General features: G+C 38.9%; 2 protein-coding genes across 2 annotated transcripts; both read left to right on the top strand.

Moving 5' to 3' along the window:
• The first annotated feature begins 928 nt into the window (after positions 1-928).
• Positions 929-2052, top strand: LOC145777750 (large ribosomal subunit protein uL5-like). The gene has a single exon (XM_082589195.1). It carries the CDS (start codon positions 997-999, stop codon positions 1534-1536), a length of 540 nt encoding a protein of 179 aa, XP_082445321.1. The 5' UTR covers positions 929-996; the 3' UTR covers positions 1537-2052.
• A 44-nt stretch (positions 2053-2096) lies between these two features.
• LOC145777749 (nuclear valosin-containing protein-like) lies at positions 2097-13348 on the top strand. Its single transcript, XM_082589194.1, has 18 exons — positions 2097-2235; positions 4786-4850; positions 5508-5560; positions 6128-6261; positions 6930-7089; positions 7293-7697; positions 7879-8154; positions 8295-8472; positions 8738-8866; positions 9072-9172; positions 9722-9936; positions 10479-10653; positions 10931-11043; positions 11327-11451; positions 11799-11880; positions 11989-12067; positions 12566-12741; positions 13228-13348. The coding sequence occupies exons 1-18, from the start codon at positions 2185-2187 to the stop codon at positions 13273-13275; spliced, it is 2565 nt and encodes an 854-aa protein (XP_082445320.1). The 5' UTR covers positions 2097-2184; the 3' UTR covers positions 13276-13348.
• Positions 13349-14982: the final 1634 nt, after the last annotated feature.

The following is a 14982-nucleotide window of genomic DNA, read 5'->3' as shown; positions in this document are numbered from 1 at the left end:
GCCTACTTGCTTTCGCATACGGTAAGCTAACTGTTTGAATGAAAGATGCAGAATATTCTACGCCCTTTTAGGACTACGGTCTTTTGCACTCTCTCATTGGATGCACAGTGTACGTTTTTGTTTTGTGTACCGTACGTACGTTTTGTTTCGCATCCAAACAAAAATACATGATCATCCTCCTTGTTGTGCTCGTGAATAAATGATTTTTATATTTTGAGCTGGAGTGAGGGACGTGAGATTTGCTTAAGTCCGTTGAGAAACAAATTGTTCCAATATTAATTTACCCAATTTTCATGCATGAATCTGTTTTAATGATTGAAAATAATATCTCTGCAAAAATAACTTTCACCATTAAACACGGAAACAGGTGAATAGATGGCAAACTGGCCTTTCATTGCTTCTGGGACAAGGCTGATCACATGGAACACTGAGCGGACTTATTTGTTTATGTTTATGAATTGTATTTTATTGTGATGTAAGCTTATTGTGTACCGTACTAATACAAAAACGTTTTGGAAAATATAGTTATTTCTTTCTCTCTCCCCCCCCCCGAATAGTCATCTTTTCCCAAGCAAGTTTATTAATACTGTATATCAAGACCACGCGGCGCTGGTTCGACTCTCGTGGTATGCGCTTGAGCAACGCATTTCAAGACTGCTCTCCATTCAGCGGCAACTAATGAATGGAATAATTTCCCGGCAATAACACTTCAACAATCAGAAAAGCTTCACTCTGCCAATCTCGGTAACCGGCCCTGCTTCAAAACCCTATACAAGTATGCGAAACTACCAGGAATAACCAATCAAGGCTTCGTCAGTCCGAGGATAAAGCTTCAAAACCAAACCAAACCTATTTGTCGTCCACAAGATGGCGTTATAAATCTAGACACGTGTGAAATGGTCCAATCAAAGCTTCGCTGAGAAATCGGGTTCTTTTCTGTTTTTTGTGGCTCTGAGGTGCACCCAGCTTGTGTTATCACGAGCGTTTTCTGCAATAATGGCGGACGAAGGCAAAAAGAAGGCATCAAATGTGATGCGAGATATTAGCATTCAAAAGTTATGTCTCAATATTTGTGTTGGAGAATCTGGGGATCGTTTGACTCGAGCTGCCAAGGTCCTTGAGCAACTGACTGGTCAGACGCCTGTTTTTTCCAAGGCCCGTTATACTGTTAGATCTTTTGGTATAAGAAGAAATGAGAAGATAGCAGTTCATTGCACGGTAAGGGGTCCTAAAGCTGAGGAAATTTTGGAAAGAGGCCTCAAAGTGAAAGAATATGAGTTGCGTCAAGCAAATTTCTCCACCATGGGTAACTTCGGCTTTGGTATTCAGGAACACATTGATTTGGGAATCAAATATGATCCTTCCATTGGTATTTATGGCATGGACTTTTACATCATGTTGTCTCGTCCAGGTTACAATGTGAGATACCGAAGAAAAAAGAAGAACCGGGTTGGACACCAACACAGGCTGACAAAGACCGACGGGATGAGATGGTTCCAGCAGAAATATGACGGAATCCTGTTGCCTGGAAAATAAATTATTGAAAATTGTAGTCTTTCACTAAAAGTGCTCAAAGACTTGATCTGTTAGCAATATTGTTGTTAGTACGGTATAACTTCCATTATTATCTGAAATGTTATTTTGCAAGTTGTGTTATTCTCGTATGGCCTAATCATTGATAACAAAACATAAGAAATGTTTTCGGTTTTCCATCTACATGGAGTACCGTAGGCTGCGGTAATTGCTATGTTGATATTTGTAATCGTTACTAAATTTAAATGCATGACACAGTTTAGTATTAATTCCTGTATTGGTATTTTATCCAGTGAACATCATGCTTAACGAGTAATTTGCCAAGATGAAGTTGTTTGATCATGACTATATTTACCATTTGTTCATTGTCATGTGCGGTATTGCTTGAATTTTTCCAGTTAAATTGATGATCTGATGACTTTATCGCTAATGTGTCGCAGTTTTGGATGTGCTTTTAGCTGTTAGCTTAAAATTTTCAACTACTTTATTTCTGCTGTTTTAAGTGTATATGTCACTTAGTTTGCAGGTGTACATTAAGCTTGAGCAAAGATTTACTTAATAAAATGAGTTGAAAGGTTGTTTGGTGCTCATACTTTGCTGGTCAACTGCATGAAGTGAATATTTCCATTTAACTAGTCTGACTTGAACAACATGCCAGTCCATTCAGTCTTTGATCGATCTTTACCATTTCGCATTAAAAAGGTATGGAAATATTTATTGACATAAAATATATTAGAATTAGTAGGCCTACTTTTAACAGCAGATAGCCATTTATGACCATGAAAGAGTTCCCAATACCAATTCTTGCATTTGATTACTCAATCTATTATGCAGCTCATAATATCTAACTTTTTTAGCTTTGCTTCAAATTTCATTTTCATAAGCCTGTAGTTCATGCAAATACAAAGCAGTTGCAAAGGTACGGTAGCATTCAGAGAATGCAACCTATTTTGTCCCCTGAAAAGATTAACCCTATCTTAATACGAGTTGTTTTAATACGCGGAAAGCATGTCACAGGCTATCTTAGCCCATTGCTAATTGATTGCTAATAACGGGAGCTATGAAAATCACAGAGCCAAAATATTTTACAAGATAATAGCTACCAGTATATGAATTGTGTGTATAGAAATTAAATTTTTACCCAACAAATTTATTGAAATCAAGTGTTTGAGATAAAAAAAAAGGCAGTGGCTATTTGACCGGCTCCGGTCTTTGAATCTGAAACACTATTTGACTGGTCATGACGTCACTATATAGGCACTTTTTCTCTTTCAAAGCAAATGATGAGAAGCGCCTATATAACTTCTAAATTCGACAACTTCATTCAACTCGATGTGTGGCGCGTATGATATTTCTCCGGTTGCTATTCCAGAGGGAATGAGTTCGATCTGAACTAAATTTTGATCTGAAGTGCATTTTTTTAGTCAATTTTTAATTTGATTTGCCTACAGCCCAATTTTTTATGTCTTTTCAAATGTGAGTAATAAAGGTAGAGTTTTTTTTAATTTGCTGGAATTTAAGATTTTCTCTGGGTACGGTAATTTTCTGTTCGTCATAAGAGGATGCGACCGTGTTTGCCAAACGACGCACTACATTTTTGCTCTCAACAAGTTAGTTATATACAATGCTTCTTTTAAAAGATAGTAATGGTATGTAATGCGTCGCTCGGCAAACACGGTCACATCCTCTTATGACGAACGGAAATTTACCGTACCCAGAGAAAATCTCAAATTCCAGCAAATTAAAAAAACTCTAACTTTATTACTCACATTTGAAAAGACATAAAAAATAGGGCTGTAGCCAACTCAAATTAAAAATTGACTAAAAAAAGGAACGCTTCCGGGTAGTATCGAACTCATTCCCTCTGGAATAGCAACCGGAGAAATATCATACACGCCATGGATCAAGTTGAATAAAGTTGTCGAATTTAGAACTTATATAGGCGCTTCTCGTCTTTTGCTTTAAAAGAAAAAAAGTGCCTATATAGTGACGCCAAGACCGGTCAAATAGTGTTTCAGATTCAAAGACCGGAGCCGGTCAAATAGCCACTGCCAAAAAAAAACGTCCAAAAGTCGGTTTATATTCTAATTTTCCGAAAATTGCTTCTAAAAATTTTTGAATTATATAACATAGAGTAATTTTAAACTAAACAAAACATTACTTTTGCGGAAGTAGCTATGTTTACACAATGAGGTGTTGCCAGAGTTAGGATTAAAGTTAGGAAGGGTTAAGATGAGGGCTAGAGTTAGGAATAAGTTTAGGGTTTTGATCTTTGCCCAAGACCAAAAAAATTTCCAAATACAAGTTTTTGTTTTCAACAGCTTTAAACTTTGCTCAAATTAGGGAAGAATTCCTTATCTGGCAACACTATTGAGGCTATTCTTACACTATATAGTGTAAATATAGCCACAGCCTACTTTTGCTCATATATAGAAGGCATTTCATTTTGAAATGTTTGCAGCAACTCCGATCAGCGACTTTGGCTCTGTTGTATTTTTTTTCAATCTTTTTAGGGGACGAAATAGGTTGCACCCGCCTTCAGAGCTGTTTCTACAGTGTGCAACAAAAGTTTAGTCTCGTGTCAGATGATTTCATTTCGAGAACCTTCATCCTCTGACTGAGAAAGTTTCTTTTGAAACTTAATCCAGGCAGTTTCGCAATTCGCATCCTCAGTATTAACAGGCTTATACATCACTGATGCAGGCCTGGTTATCAAGATTAACAGTGAAGTTTTGGTTGTCTGAATTAATCTATCTAATGGATAGCAGTCTGTAAATGCATTGCACATGCCTGAGAGTTCGTTCAAACAGCACCACCTCTTTCATTTGTGAAGTTGAACACGTAAGCCAATTGAGCTATCAGGGCTGGACCTACCGTACTATCTTGAGTAGGTTTTGTAGCATCCTGGCTCATCAGTACAGTAACCTAAAACTGTATGGTATTATCGGAATGGCCCGATTCGGTGAGTCCGATTTGGTGAGTTCCCTATTCGGTGAGAGCCCTATTCGGTGAGTTTTTTTTTAAAATTATTGCGCGCCGTAGCCTAATTATCATTGCCGTTATAGGGTTAGGGTTTTTGGGGGTTGGGGTTTTTGGGGTTAGGGGTTTTAATTAGGCTACGGTACCTGATAATTTTCAAAAAAAAAATCACCGAATAGGGCTCTCACCGAAAAAGGCTCTCACCGAATCGGACTCACCGAATAGTAGCAGACCCTGATATTATATGCATGTAATATTATATACTTTTTCTAGTACATTGAAGCACATTCATTTGTTGATATCGACACAATGGCAGAGGATTTACAAAGACAGTATAGGTAAATATTACTACATATGATTTATACAGTTTCATTGTCTGTTGCTATCTGGTATTTCATATTATGGCACTGTAGCCTATTCCTTTATGACTAGTAATTTAATTTTTGAAACCAATAAATGGCATCAGTTTTACCGACAATAAAATACTATCTAACTTTTTTTTTTAAAATACAAACATTAAATGATCTAACTTTCAGAGTAATGTTTAATTGTATACATGTGCTTATCAACCGTTTTTGTCATTTAGTTGCTAGATTGATGTACATTTCTATCGACATTTTTTTAAATTAATATTTCTATCTGGTGCCTTTTAACTAGTTTTCTTGTTGTTTCTTCCATACTACTATTTTGATTTTTCCTTATTTATTAAATACACAGTAAAAAATTCCATGTATTGTGGGGGCACCTTGACATAGATAAGCACATGTTTTTTTTTTGCCTGCATGGAATAGCTTCCACATCAATAAAAGTTATATTCTTCTTCTTCCTGTTTTACGTCTCATTACCTAGAATCAGGGTAGGACGGGGTCTGGCAAGGCACATCCTCATATTATCTGCTATTTGTACGTTGAAATGAATGTGGAGCTATACCGGAATCTTGATTAATAAAAATGCAATCATTACTGGACATTGGTATATATATGATTACTTTGCAGAAATGATTATGGGCGAAGAAAGAGAAACATGTTTCGGAAACTAGTTTCCCAAGGTGAGGATAAATCTGGTTTAAACGTCCTAAGTATGTTTCTTACAATTATCACTAAAATATTTCAGTTTGTTGCAATTTGATGTCAACATGTTGCCTAATAAAAGCCTAATATATTATCGACAACTTGAATATTAACTGCAAAACACTATTAATTAACTGTAATTATTATCAACATTTGAATGACAACATGCATGGTCTTTATTCAACTGCTATGTATAGGCTACGTGTATAGTAATTAATCAGTGAAACAAAAAAGGGGAAACTGGTGTAGTTATACAAAACTGTATTGATTTTAAATATTATTAGTTCACGTTTCTGCATATTCCTGTTTGAAGATGATGGTGAGGACAAAGCTTCATTCTTTTTTATTGAACTTCAATTCAAAAGCTTTCAAGTGCATTAGAATACACTCAAATACAGATATGCCTAAAACTCTGTTGGGACATACTGATATCAATTAATTGTTAACATGCAAAAACTGAAACTGCTGTATCTGATGAGCTCAGATAAAAATCAGTTGTGTTTGCAGCTTGAACTTTGATTGTTTCAATTTTATTTTGTTTGTAGTTCACCAAGAAATGTTGGATTCTGGTGAACTACTTCAACAACAGCCCCAAAAAAAGAAGAGCAAGCTGAAGTTGACAAGGGATGGTTCATCTGACATCTCAGATGATGAAACGAAGCAGTATGTTGAATATGAGGTGTTTAGATTTACCATATATAATACTTGTTTGGCATCAAGATATGCTTTCAAAACGGTTTTAAAATCAATCTTTTAACTACATAAATTTTTTTGGTTTTTAATTTTTTATGGAGGTAATTAAAACCCAAGAAAACAAATCAATAGTTGTTTTTTTGTAAAGTTAACCGTAAAATCATTTGGCTGGGCTATGTCTTACGGGTCTGCTACTATTCGGTGAGTCCGATTCGGTGAGTTCCTAACCCCTAACCCTAAAACGGCAATGATAATTAGGCTACGGTACCCCATAATTTAAAAAAAAATCCCCCGTTATGGGATCGGACTCACCGAAACGGGCCACTCCGATGTCTTACAACAGTATTTCAATGAACGTTTTGGACAAAAACCAGTTCTGCGACATAAAGTTTTGTTGCAATACTGTTGTGATTGATAGCCTAGCCAAATAATTTTTAGGTTTAGACTTTTGCGATTGCTTCTGATTATCAGGCAGATTGCCCATTTGAGGAAGTGTCATAGAACGAGATTGCCTTTTTCAGTTAGCTTTTCCCACTTTTTGAAGTCAACAACAAACATCATTTAGCAGAAACCACATTCGTGATATTTAGTCCATGCAGTACAGCACTGAGTAGTGTGTATGCAATCATTAAATGCAATGATTGTATTGATTAGAATACCAACATGATGAACATATCCGTGTCATCGATGTACAACAAGAGCATTGATGGGTCCCCTCAAAAGTTTACTCCCTCCCGAGACCCACAGCAGTTTGAAGTTGCAGAAACAGGTTCTAAAGATGAAGAAGAAGAAAAGACAGCATCTAAGATGTTAGGTGAGTCAAAAATAACTTAGCACAGCATGTCAACTAACTGTATAGCAGTAGCTCATGTGTAGCAGCATCAATTCCATTTTTACTTAATAAAATTAGCATAGTTGAACATGTTTGATAAATTGCTAAATTAGAGTGTCAAAGACCCTCAGCCCTGTGTGTGGATGTCTCGTCGTTGTGTCTATACATTTATTTTTTCCTGATAGGATGGTACATTGACACCGGACCAAATAATAAAAGAACTGCAAGACCAGATGTGGATAACTGCAATCCCACAAACACTCCTCGTCAAGAAGAAAGCAACAAGACGGAATCGAGATCGGAAGAGTCAATTAAACAAACTCCCAATCATTCTATCACAGAAAACGTGGCAGTTTCAAATTTACATAATGGTACTGGTCACTTGGAGACTAGGATTAACGCTCCCCATAAAAAACGTTCAAAGTCAAATGACAAATCAGGTGGCAAAAGAACTAAAAAGCGCAAAACAAAGCCCGATAAAAAAGACTCTTCGAAAAGTGATGAAGAAGATGAATTCGTTCCTCCGGGAAGAAAGAAATTTACGCTCCAAGAAGTCGACGTTACGTTTTCGGACATAGCTGGAAACCATGGTAAATAAAAAGTTGTTGCTCACTCCAACAAGAATTGTTTCTTTATTCCAAGATGTTGTTGTTGTAGTAGTAGTTGTAGTAGTAGTTGTTGTTGTAGATGATGTAACTCTCTACCAAAGTTTTATCTTAACAATAACTAGCACTCACAGTGAGGCTTTTCATTTTTAAAATGTTCTTCCAGATTCCTTGCAAGAATTAGCTCGGCTCCTCCTGCACATGAGCCACCCCGAGATATACCACACTCTAGGGGTCTCCCCACCTCGTGGAGTCTTGTTACATGGCCCCCCTGGTTGTGGTAAAACCCTTCTTGGCAACGCAGTGGCCGGTCAACTGAGGCTCCCCATACTTCGCCTTGTTGGTCCTGAGCTGATTGGAGGGGTTTCAGGGGAGAGCGAACGTCGGGTCCGAGATATTTTTGAAACCGCAATCGACAACTCACCGTGCGTTCTATTTTTAGGTTGGTTTTGATTGAAGCAATTTACAAATAAGTGTAGTGAAAGTTGATTATATAAAATTTACAGCAGTGTTGTTACTTAAGCAAGAGCTCTTGCTATTTATCGAAGTGTTTCTGGGATGCAATGAGCCTTTTGTTTTTAGATGAAATTGACGCCGTCGCACAGCGCCGCGATAACTCCTCCAAAGACATGGAGCGACGCATTGTTGCGCAATTGCTTTCTTGCTTGGACGATTTAAACAAGGATTCTCACCAAGTTATGGTAGTTGGGGCAACAAACAGGCCGGATTCCTTAGACCCAGCCTTGAGACGGGCCGGCAGGTAACCTTTCAACCATTGATACAACTGCTGTAGTGTAGTTATTCTTGCCCCCGCTCTTGCTAGCCGCGTAGCATTATATTTTGCCATTAACTTTTAGATCTTTTTTTTTCTGTCTGTTTTTTTGCTACGCCACTTGGCATGATTTTAAATCAATTGTGTAGTTTGGTTTTGAGCAGACCTACAATGTAGCTCAATACAAGACATTCTCTTTAAAATTTGCACCTGTTGAATGTGTTGATACATCTCCGTTCATCTTTTCTTATAGGTTCGACCGCGAAATTTGTCTGGGAATCCCTGATGAGAATGCTCGGAGACAAATCTTAGAGGTCTTGTGCAAGAAGTTGAAGCTTGCTGAAGATATCAGCTTTGATTTGATCGCTCGTTTGACACCAGGGTCAGTTCAAAAGCGTTGTAATGGGCCACTATCACCTAGGAAATACACACTAGCCTATTTTATTTGAAAAAAAAATCGGATCCTGAAGTTTTCTCGTTATAGACGAACTGCAACTAAGTTTATTTCCAGTTAGAATTACAAATCTATTCGGATTTAAATATAAGCAGCAACATGCATCAACAAATTGATTTTAACACTTTCTCAGATACGTTGGAGCAGATTTGCTGTCATTGTGTCGAGAAGCTGCCATGCGAGCTGTGACGAGAATACTGGACCTTAGTGATGCAGAGAAAGGAACTTTGCCTGGTAAAGGACTTTACGAAATCACGTGGAACTTTTACCTTGTAATCTAAATCGCCAAACTAAACTAACCTCCAAAGTAGAAGCAATCAAAACTAGCTTTATATTTGTAATATTGTCACAATATTAAAAGTATCAATTAAGAGGGTTATCATAGAAACAATTTCTCATTGAGAAGACACGGCTCAGACTTGACGGTTGTCATTGCTCCAAACCGTTTTAAAGTCTCATGGCTTGTTCACGCTTTCCAGATTAAGCCAATCTCTGGATTTGTAAAAAAAAGTTAAAATGTCGAAACCCCAACCCCAGCTGTGATACGTGTGGTCGTTTAGTATTCTTAGTACAACAAGCAAATTATTGTATGATGTAGCTGCCACCGTTTCAGGTTTGCAGTGTCGATGGCAGCTTGTTAACTGTTAAAGTCATATCGTTGAACAAGAACGAGCGTAGCAGGATACTCTTTGTCGAAGCATTTCTCTGTGTTCTGTAATGATGATTTACAATTAAAATTTTTCTTGCGTTTATCATTTCGAAATAAAACTAATCTAACCTCAGGCTCCCGGGATATTCTGGAGTGGCTGCGAGATCTAGAGCCCTTTGGGGAGGACAAGCTGGCAGATCTTTCCATTGAGACGAAAGACTTCGAGTTGGCTGTGTTGGACGTGCAGCCGTCGGCTAAGCGTGAAGGATTCGCCACCGTCCCTGGCGTGACTTGGGCAGATATCGGTGCACTGGAATACGTTCGAGAAGAGCTGTCAATTGCAATTTTGGCAAGTGCACTGCTGTTTGTTAGTCAGCGTCAATTATTGTATAATTTGTCATCCACCGTCTTGGATGCGAAAGATTTTAACCAAACACTCGCACATGCTTGTAATGCGGCAGCAATGGCCGAGTGGTTAGCGCGTTGGGCTCGCAGTCGAGAGCCTGCATGTTCGACTCCAGCCACCCGCACTTGCTGTTGTTTCTCTGGGCAAGAAACTTTACGATAATTGCCTCTACCCAGTGATCGATTTCGAGTAATGGGTAGTACTAAATTTAAGTCATAAATAGAGTAGACAACCGGAAACAGACATTGCCGTCGGCTGCAGCGTGGGTCAGGTGTACGTCGGAAGGCGTACACCGATGCATAGCGCTCAAGTCCGCTTTCCCGCAATGCAGGATAAAGATAAACAAACAAAAAAGCAATCAGCATGCTACCAACATCCGTTGATGGATGAGTTCCCCATCGGTTTGGATGTGGTATCTGTTTTCGTGTACTTTCACGGGGTTACATATTCAGCAGACTTAATTTAAAACTTGCGTTCATTTACAGGGACCTGTTAGAAATCCGGCAGCGTTTGCTGCACTAGGCCTCTCTAGAGCATCGGGCGTGCTGCTGGCTGGCCCACCAGGTTGTGGCAAAACCTTGCTGGCCAAGGCCATAGCCAACGAGTCCGGCATAAACTTTGTATCTGTGAAAGGACCAGAACTGTTGAACATGTATGTGGGTGAGTCGTCGTGTCTCTGTTTGATCAAGGTCTCATGGTCGCTTGCACTGACATCAACAACAATCAGACTTATGACTCCCTGTTGGTTATTCGGGTTTTAAAATGGCCTTAAAACAGCCACCATCTAATTGTTGTTGAAGTCTGCCACTTAAAGGTTGGGCCATGCGTTGTTCACTCAACTTTTTTGTTACAACGGAAGCATTGTGAAGTATGCCTGATTGTTCATGCTGGTACAACAGATGCAATCTAAGGTGATGCAATAATTTCTTTCCGCCAGGTGAGAGCGAACGAGCAGTGCGGCAGTGCTTTGAGAGGGCGAGGAATTCTGCGCCGTGTGTCATTTTCTTTGACGAATTGGATTCTCTCTGTCCCCGTAGATCCTCTGCTGAGGTCAGGAGACTTTTTTGAATGTTTTCGTCTATGTTACCACTTCCAAAGCACTAAAGTTTTGAGCAGAATATTTGATATTAAAATACTCCCTCCACGAGTGCCCGTAAGGAAATACGTCACAATTGTTAGTTTTTTATTCAGCCTGTAGACAATCGGATGACCGAATTTTGTTATTTATCACACCACCCAATAGTCATCCCAAGCACACCTGTGTCATTATTGTTGCAAGAAACGACTACGCTTGTTATCCTTACTAATTTGTTGACGGCTTTTGTTTTTCAAGGCTGGTTCGACCGCTCGGGTTGTCAATCAAATGTTGACCGAGTTGGACGGTCTGGAATCCCGCAAGCAAGTCTTCGTAGTCGCCGCTACCAACCGACCTGACATCATTGACCCTGCTGTTCTCAGGTATACAATGCAAGCATTATGGCGTCAGTCAATCCTTCTAGGATGCAGATGACCTAATGACAAGCTTTCTCTTTTTTTTATAAGGATGGAGTTGCATAAAGCTTTGTGAGCTATAATTGCTCTCTCGATTTGTTGTCATTCGCTTGATGGCAAGAATAAATTACCAGGGCTCACCACTAGGAACCTTTATGAGAAAGTAGCTTTCGTCTTTTTATAGATTTGACTCACAGCTATAATAACTAGTATGATTCCAAGTGTGTTTTTGCAAAATAATAGTAACATTTTATGGTTTTCAAGTTAATGCACGCATCGCACCACATACTTACACCGTCGCTGTGTCTTGGCAGGCCTGGGCGATTGGATAAAACTTTGTACGTGGGCATTCCGTCTGCAGAAGACCGAGTGAAGATTTTAGAGACCATCACCAAGGTAATTTTATGATGATACGACTTGTCCACATGCAGTTTAATCTTGTGTGAAATGCGATGTTTTTCGGGCTTTAGTATGATATTGTACTGTAACTTTACCTTGTTCCAGAACGGAACTAAGCCTCCACTTTCCGAAGATGTGTGTTTACGAGAGTTGGCTTTGGATGGGAGATGCCAAGGTTTCTCTGGTGAGTGCATGATGATCATATCTCATTTTGTCAACCTGTATTGATGCGTTGACGACTCGTGTTCTTGCCGTAAAGGAAAGTGTAAATATTTAACATTCGACTTACTGGCAAGGACCTGAGCGTCATCCCGAATGATCAGGGTTGTCCAGGTTTTCTGTATTGTCACTTCCATTTTACTGGAAACTAACATAAGTGTAATTAGGGAATGTTGCTTTCGGGTGTTCACAGTCTTTACGCTCAATGTAGACGACTTTACCCTTTCGTCTAGAAGTTGCTAAAATATGTCTGTTAGGAGTAAAATGGCTGAAACGCCTGGTTAATCTAATCAAAAAATAAAGCGCCCAAAATGTAGATACTAAACTCATGTTCAACAAACGTTTGGAAAACTCGAAAAGTATACTGTCTTCAGTGTCATTTTCAGTGCTATAAATGTGAAATATCTTCTGTTACTTCGCAAACTTTTTTTTAAGATCAATGTTTTTCTTTGTCATTGTCAAGGCGCTGACCTGTCTGCTCTTGTGAGGGAAGCTGCTCTCAACGCCATACGTGGCAGTATTAAACACGAGTGGAACGTTGTTTTACCTCAAGATCAGTCAAGCGAAACTGTTGTTGACGTCACTGCACAAAACTTTGATGACGCTTTCTGCAAAGTCTCTCCCTCGATATCGGAAAGGGTGCGTATTGCTTGTTTAGATTTTTATCCACTGCGTTTTTATCCTTTTGCAACACAGCTTTCAAACTTTGCTTTCTGACCTTTGACAATAATTTAACAATGTTACCAGTTACCACTCTGTGTCATTAATCGTTCATCGGATAAATGATCTCCAATGTTGTTTTTCACAACGTAGGCTATGTTTCGTTTTCCTGAACTCTCGTTTGTGTTGAAAATCTTTTTCATTCACTCTGTAATTTTTTAAATGCTTATTTCTACTTTCGATATTGTCTGTCTTGCACTCATGCAGTCACAATGCATCATATGATCGAAACAATGTCTGCATAACGAGAAGTTTTCAGAGTATCGAAAATGGGTAGTTTGTTCAGCGCCCTCCATTTAGCCTCATTTGAAAAGAAAATAAACAATTTGTACATATAAGGATGAGTAAAAACTGCTGAAATTCTTGAGAAATATGTGCCTGTTGCTAAACTGTTTCAATGTTTAGGATCGAAAGATGTATGATGACATGAGAAAGCAACTCAATCGGACGTGACAGCGATTGATGTGGTGTTCTGTTTATTAAATCAATATATTACGAAGGTTAATGTGGTGTCGATGTGTAGTTCATCCCATGAGTCTTGCCTGTTTTAGCAAGCAGACGATTTTGGTATATTTCGATTTCTGCCTAATGCACGTCGGTTATAGAATTCCGAGGGCTAGTTTGATTGTAAGGTTATTTGAAAATGATTGTCAATCGTTGTGGCTGATCTGCATTACCTGGATTGCTTGTGAAGGTGAGCGATATTTTTCCACAACCAGCTGAAGCCGGGTGTCGAGCCAGGATTGTATGACTGGAAAGCGAACGCCTTATCTGCTGCGCCATTCCACCGGTTGCTTGTAGCCAGTTAAAATTACAAGCTCTGACTCACCGTTACCAGCTCTAGGACTTCACTGGGATGGAAGCGTCCGAACCGTCGTATTTGATGAAACTCCTATGACGATTTCTTCGCCAGCTCGCGTCAAGAAATGTCAATTTGTTTTCAAACAGAAAACAAAAATTAGATTTCGCGTCAGAGAACTACAGTTACCAGGGCATTGTGTCGGGCAGGGCATTCCTCACATTCTGCAAATGGCTCAGTAAGGCAACTGCTTTACTTGTTGCAGTGTCGATTTTCCCTGTTAAAAGTACAAAGCGACAAGACATCAAGCAAGGTTAATTGAAATGTGATCTTTTCTCTCGCTTTCACGAAACATTTTGAGTACGGTAACGAAAAATCAGTAGCAATCAGAATTTTGAAAAAAAATTAAATCAATGCAAACGAAATGACAGTGACAATTTAATACGAATAGTTGGCAATAAATGGGCCAAATTGCAACAGAGTGCACTGAATGTTTCGAAACGGTCGACAATAATACCTACCGCACCAATATATGGTACCGTATCTAGGTTTAGAATCAGCTCACTGTATTATGTCTTGCCGTAAGCGCTAACGACAGTTCTACAGGCTTATTTACACACAGTGCGTCACTAGATTTACTCATAGGCAGCATGCACTAGATGTGCCAGCAAAAACATATTCTAACACGGACCCAGTTACGTACCGAGACTGACAGTGTGAAGCTTTCGCCTGTTGAAGAATTGGCTGTAAATTATTCCAGGTGCCGCTGCATTTGTAACGCGTTGCTCAAGTGCACACCTCGAAAGTTGAACCAGGGTTGCTTAAAATAGCCGTTTCATTGTTCTGAAAGTTGGGTGGTTATTACTGGTTAACCAACTCAGCTATTTTTTTTATCATGTTTAGCCTGTGGTAGCCCACTGCTGAGCGAAGGCTTTTCTCTTTTCTTGCAGTCGATCGTGTGTTTTTATGTAGGCTAGCCTACCAGTTTGTTGTTCAACATTCTTTGTCAATTTCGTCTCTCCGTCTCATTTTTCGTTTGCGTTTGTTTTTCTAGGTTTTTTGATAGTTATCACAATATCCCTTAATTCTGATTGGTTTCGAATCGATTCCGCAGTTTTTTTGTCTCGCCATCTTAAACTCATCATAATTCGTTCATGTGCTCTTTGCATTGATCTTTAATTGAGAGTTAACTTTTTGTAAGGTTTCAAGTTTCAGTGCTATATGTATTTATTAATAGTTGGAAGAATGCATTTGTCGTAGACTTGTTTTTTGAGAGAAAGGGGCAATTTTGACTTAAATGAGCAGAATGAGTCAACGAGCAATGCAAGTCGGAAGGTGAGTTGACTGTTATTGAGAAGTCA

Source organism: Aplidium turbinatum, chromosome 9 (genome assembly GCF_918807975.1).
Source record: "Aplidium turbinatum chromosome 9, kaAplTurb1.1, whole genome shotgun sequence".
In the NCBI taxonomy this organism is placed as follows: domain Eukaryota; kingdom Metazoa; phylum Chordata; class Ascidiacea; order Aplousobranchia; family Polyclinidae; genus Aplidium; species Aplidium turbinatum.
Note: the sequence above shows the minus strand (reverse complement) of the source record. Positions and strands in the feature narration are given on the sequence as shown.

Bases quoted from the DNA above. Each gene is read 5' to 3' on its own strand.
- LOC145777750 (XM_082589195.1), top strand. From the start codon at position 997: ATGGCGGACGAAGGCAAAAAGAAGGCATCAAATGTGATGCGAGATATT.
- LOC145777749 (XM_082589194.1), top strand. From the start codon at position 2,185: ATGCCAGTCCATTCAGTCTTTGATCGATCTTTACCATTTCGCATTAAA. The intron at 2,236-4,785 runs GTATGGAAATAT...TACTTTTTCTAG, and splicing joins TACCATTTCGCATTAAAAAG to TACATTGAAGCACATTCATT. The intron at 8,867-9,071 runs GTCAGTTCAAAA...ACACTTTCTCAG, and splicing joins ATCGCTCGTTTGACACCAGG to ATACGTTGGAGCAGATTTGC.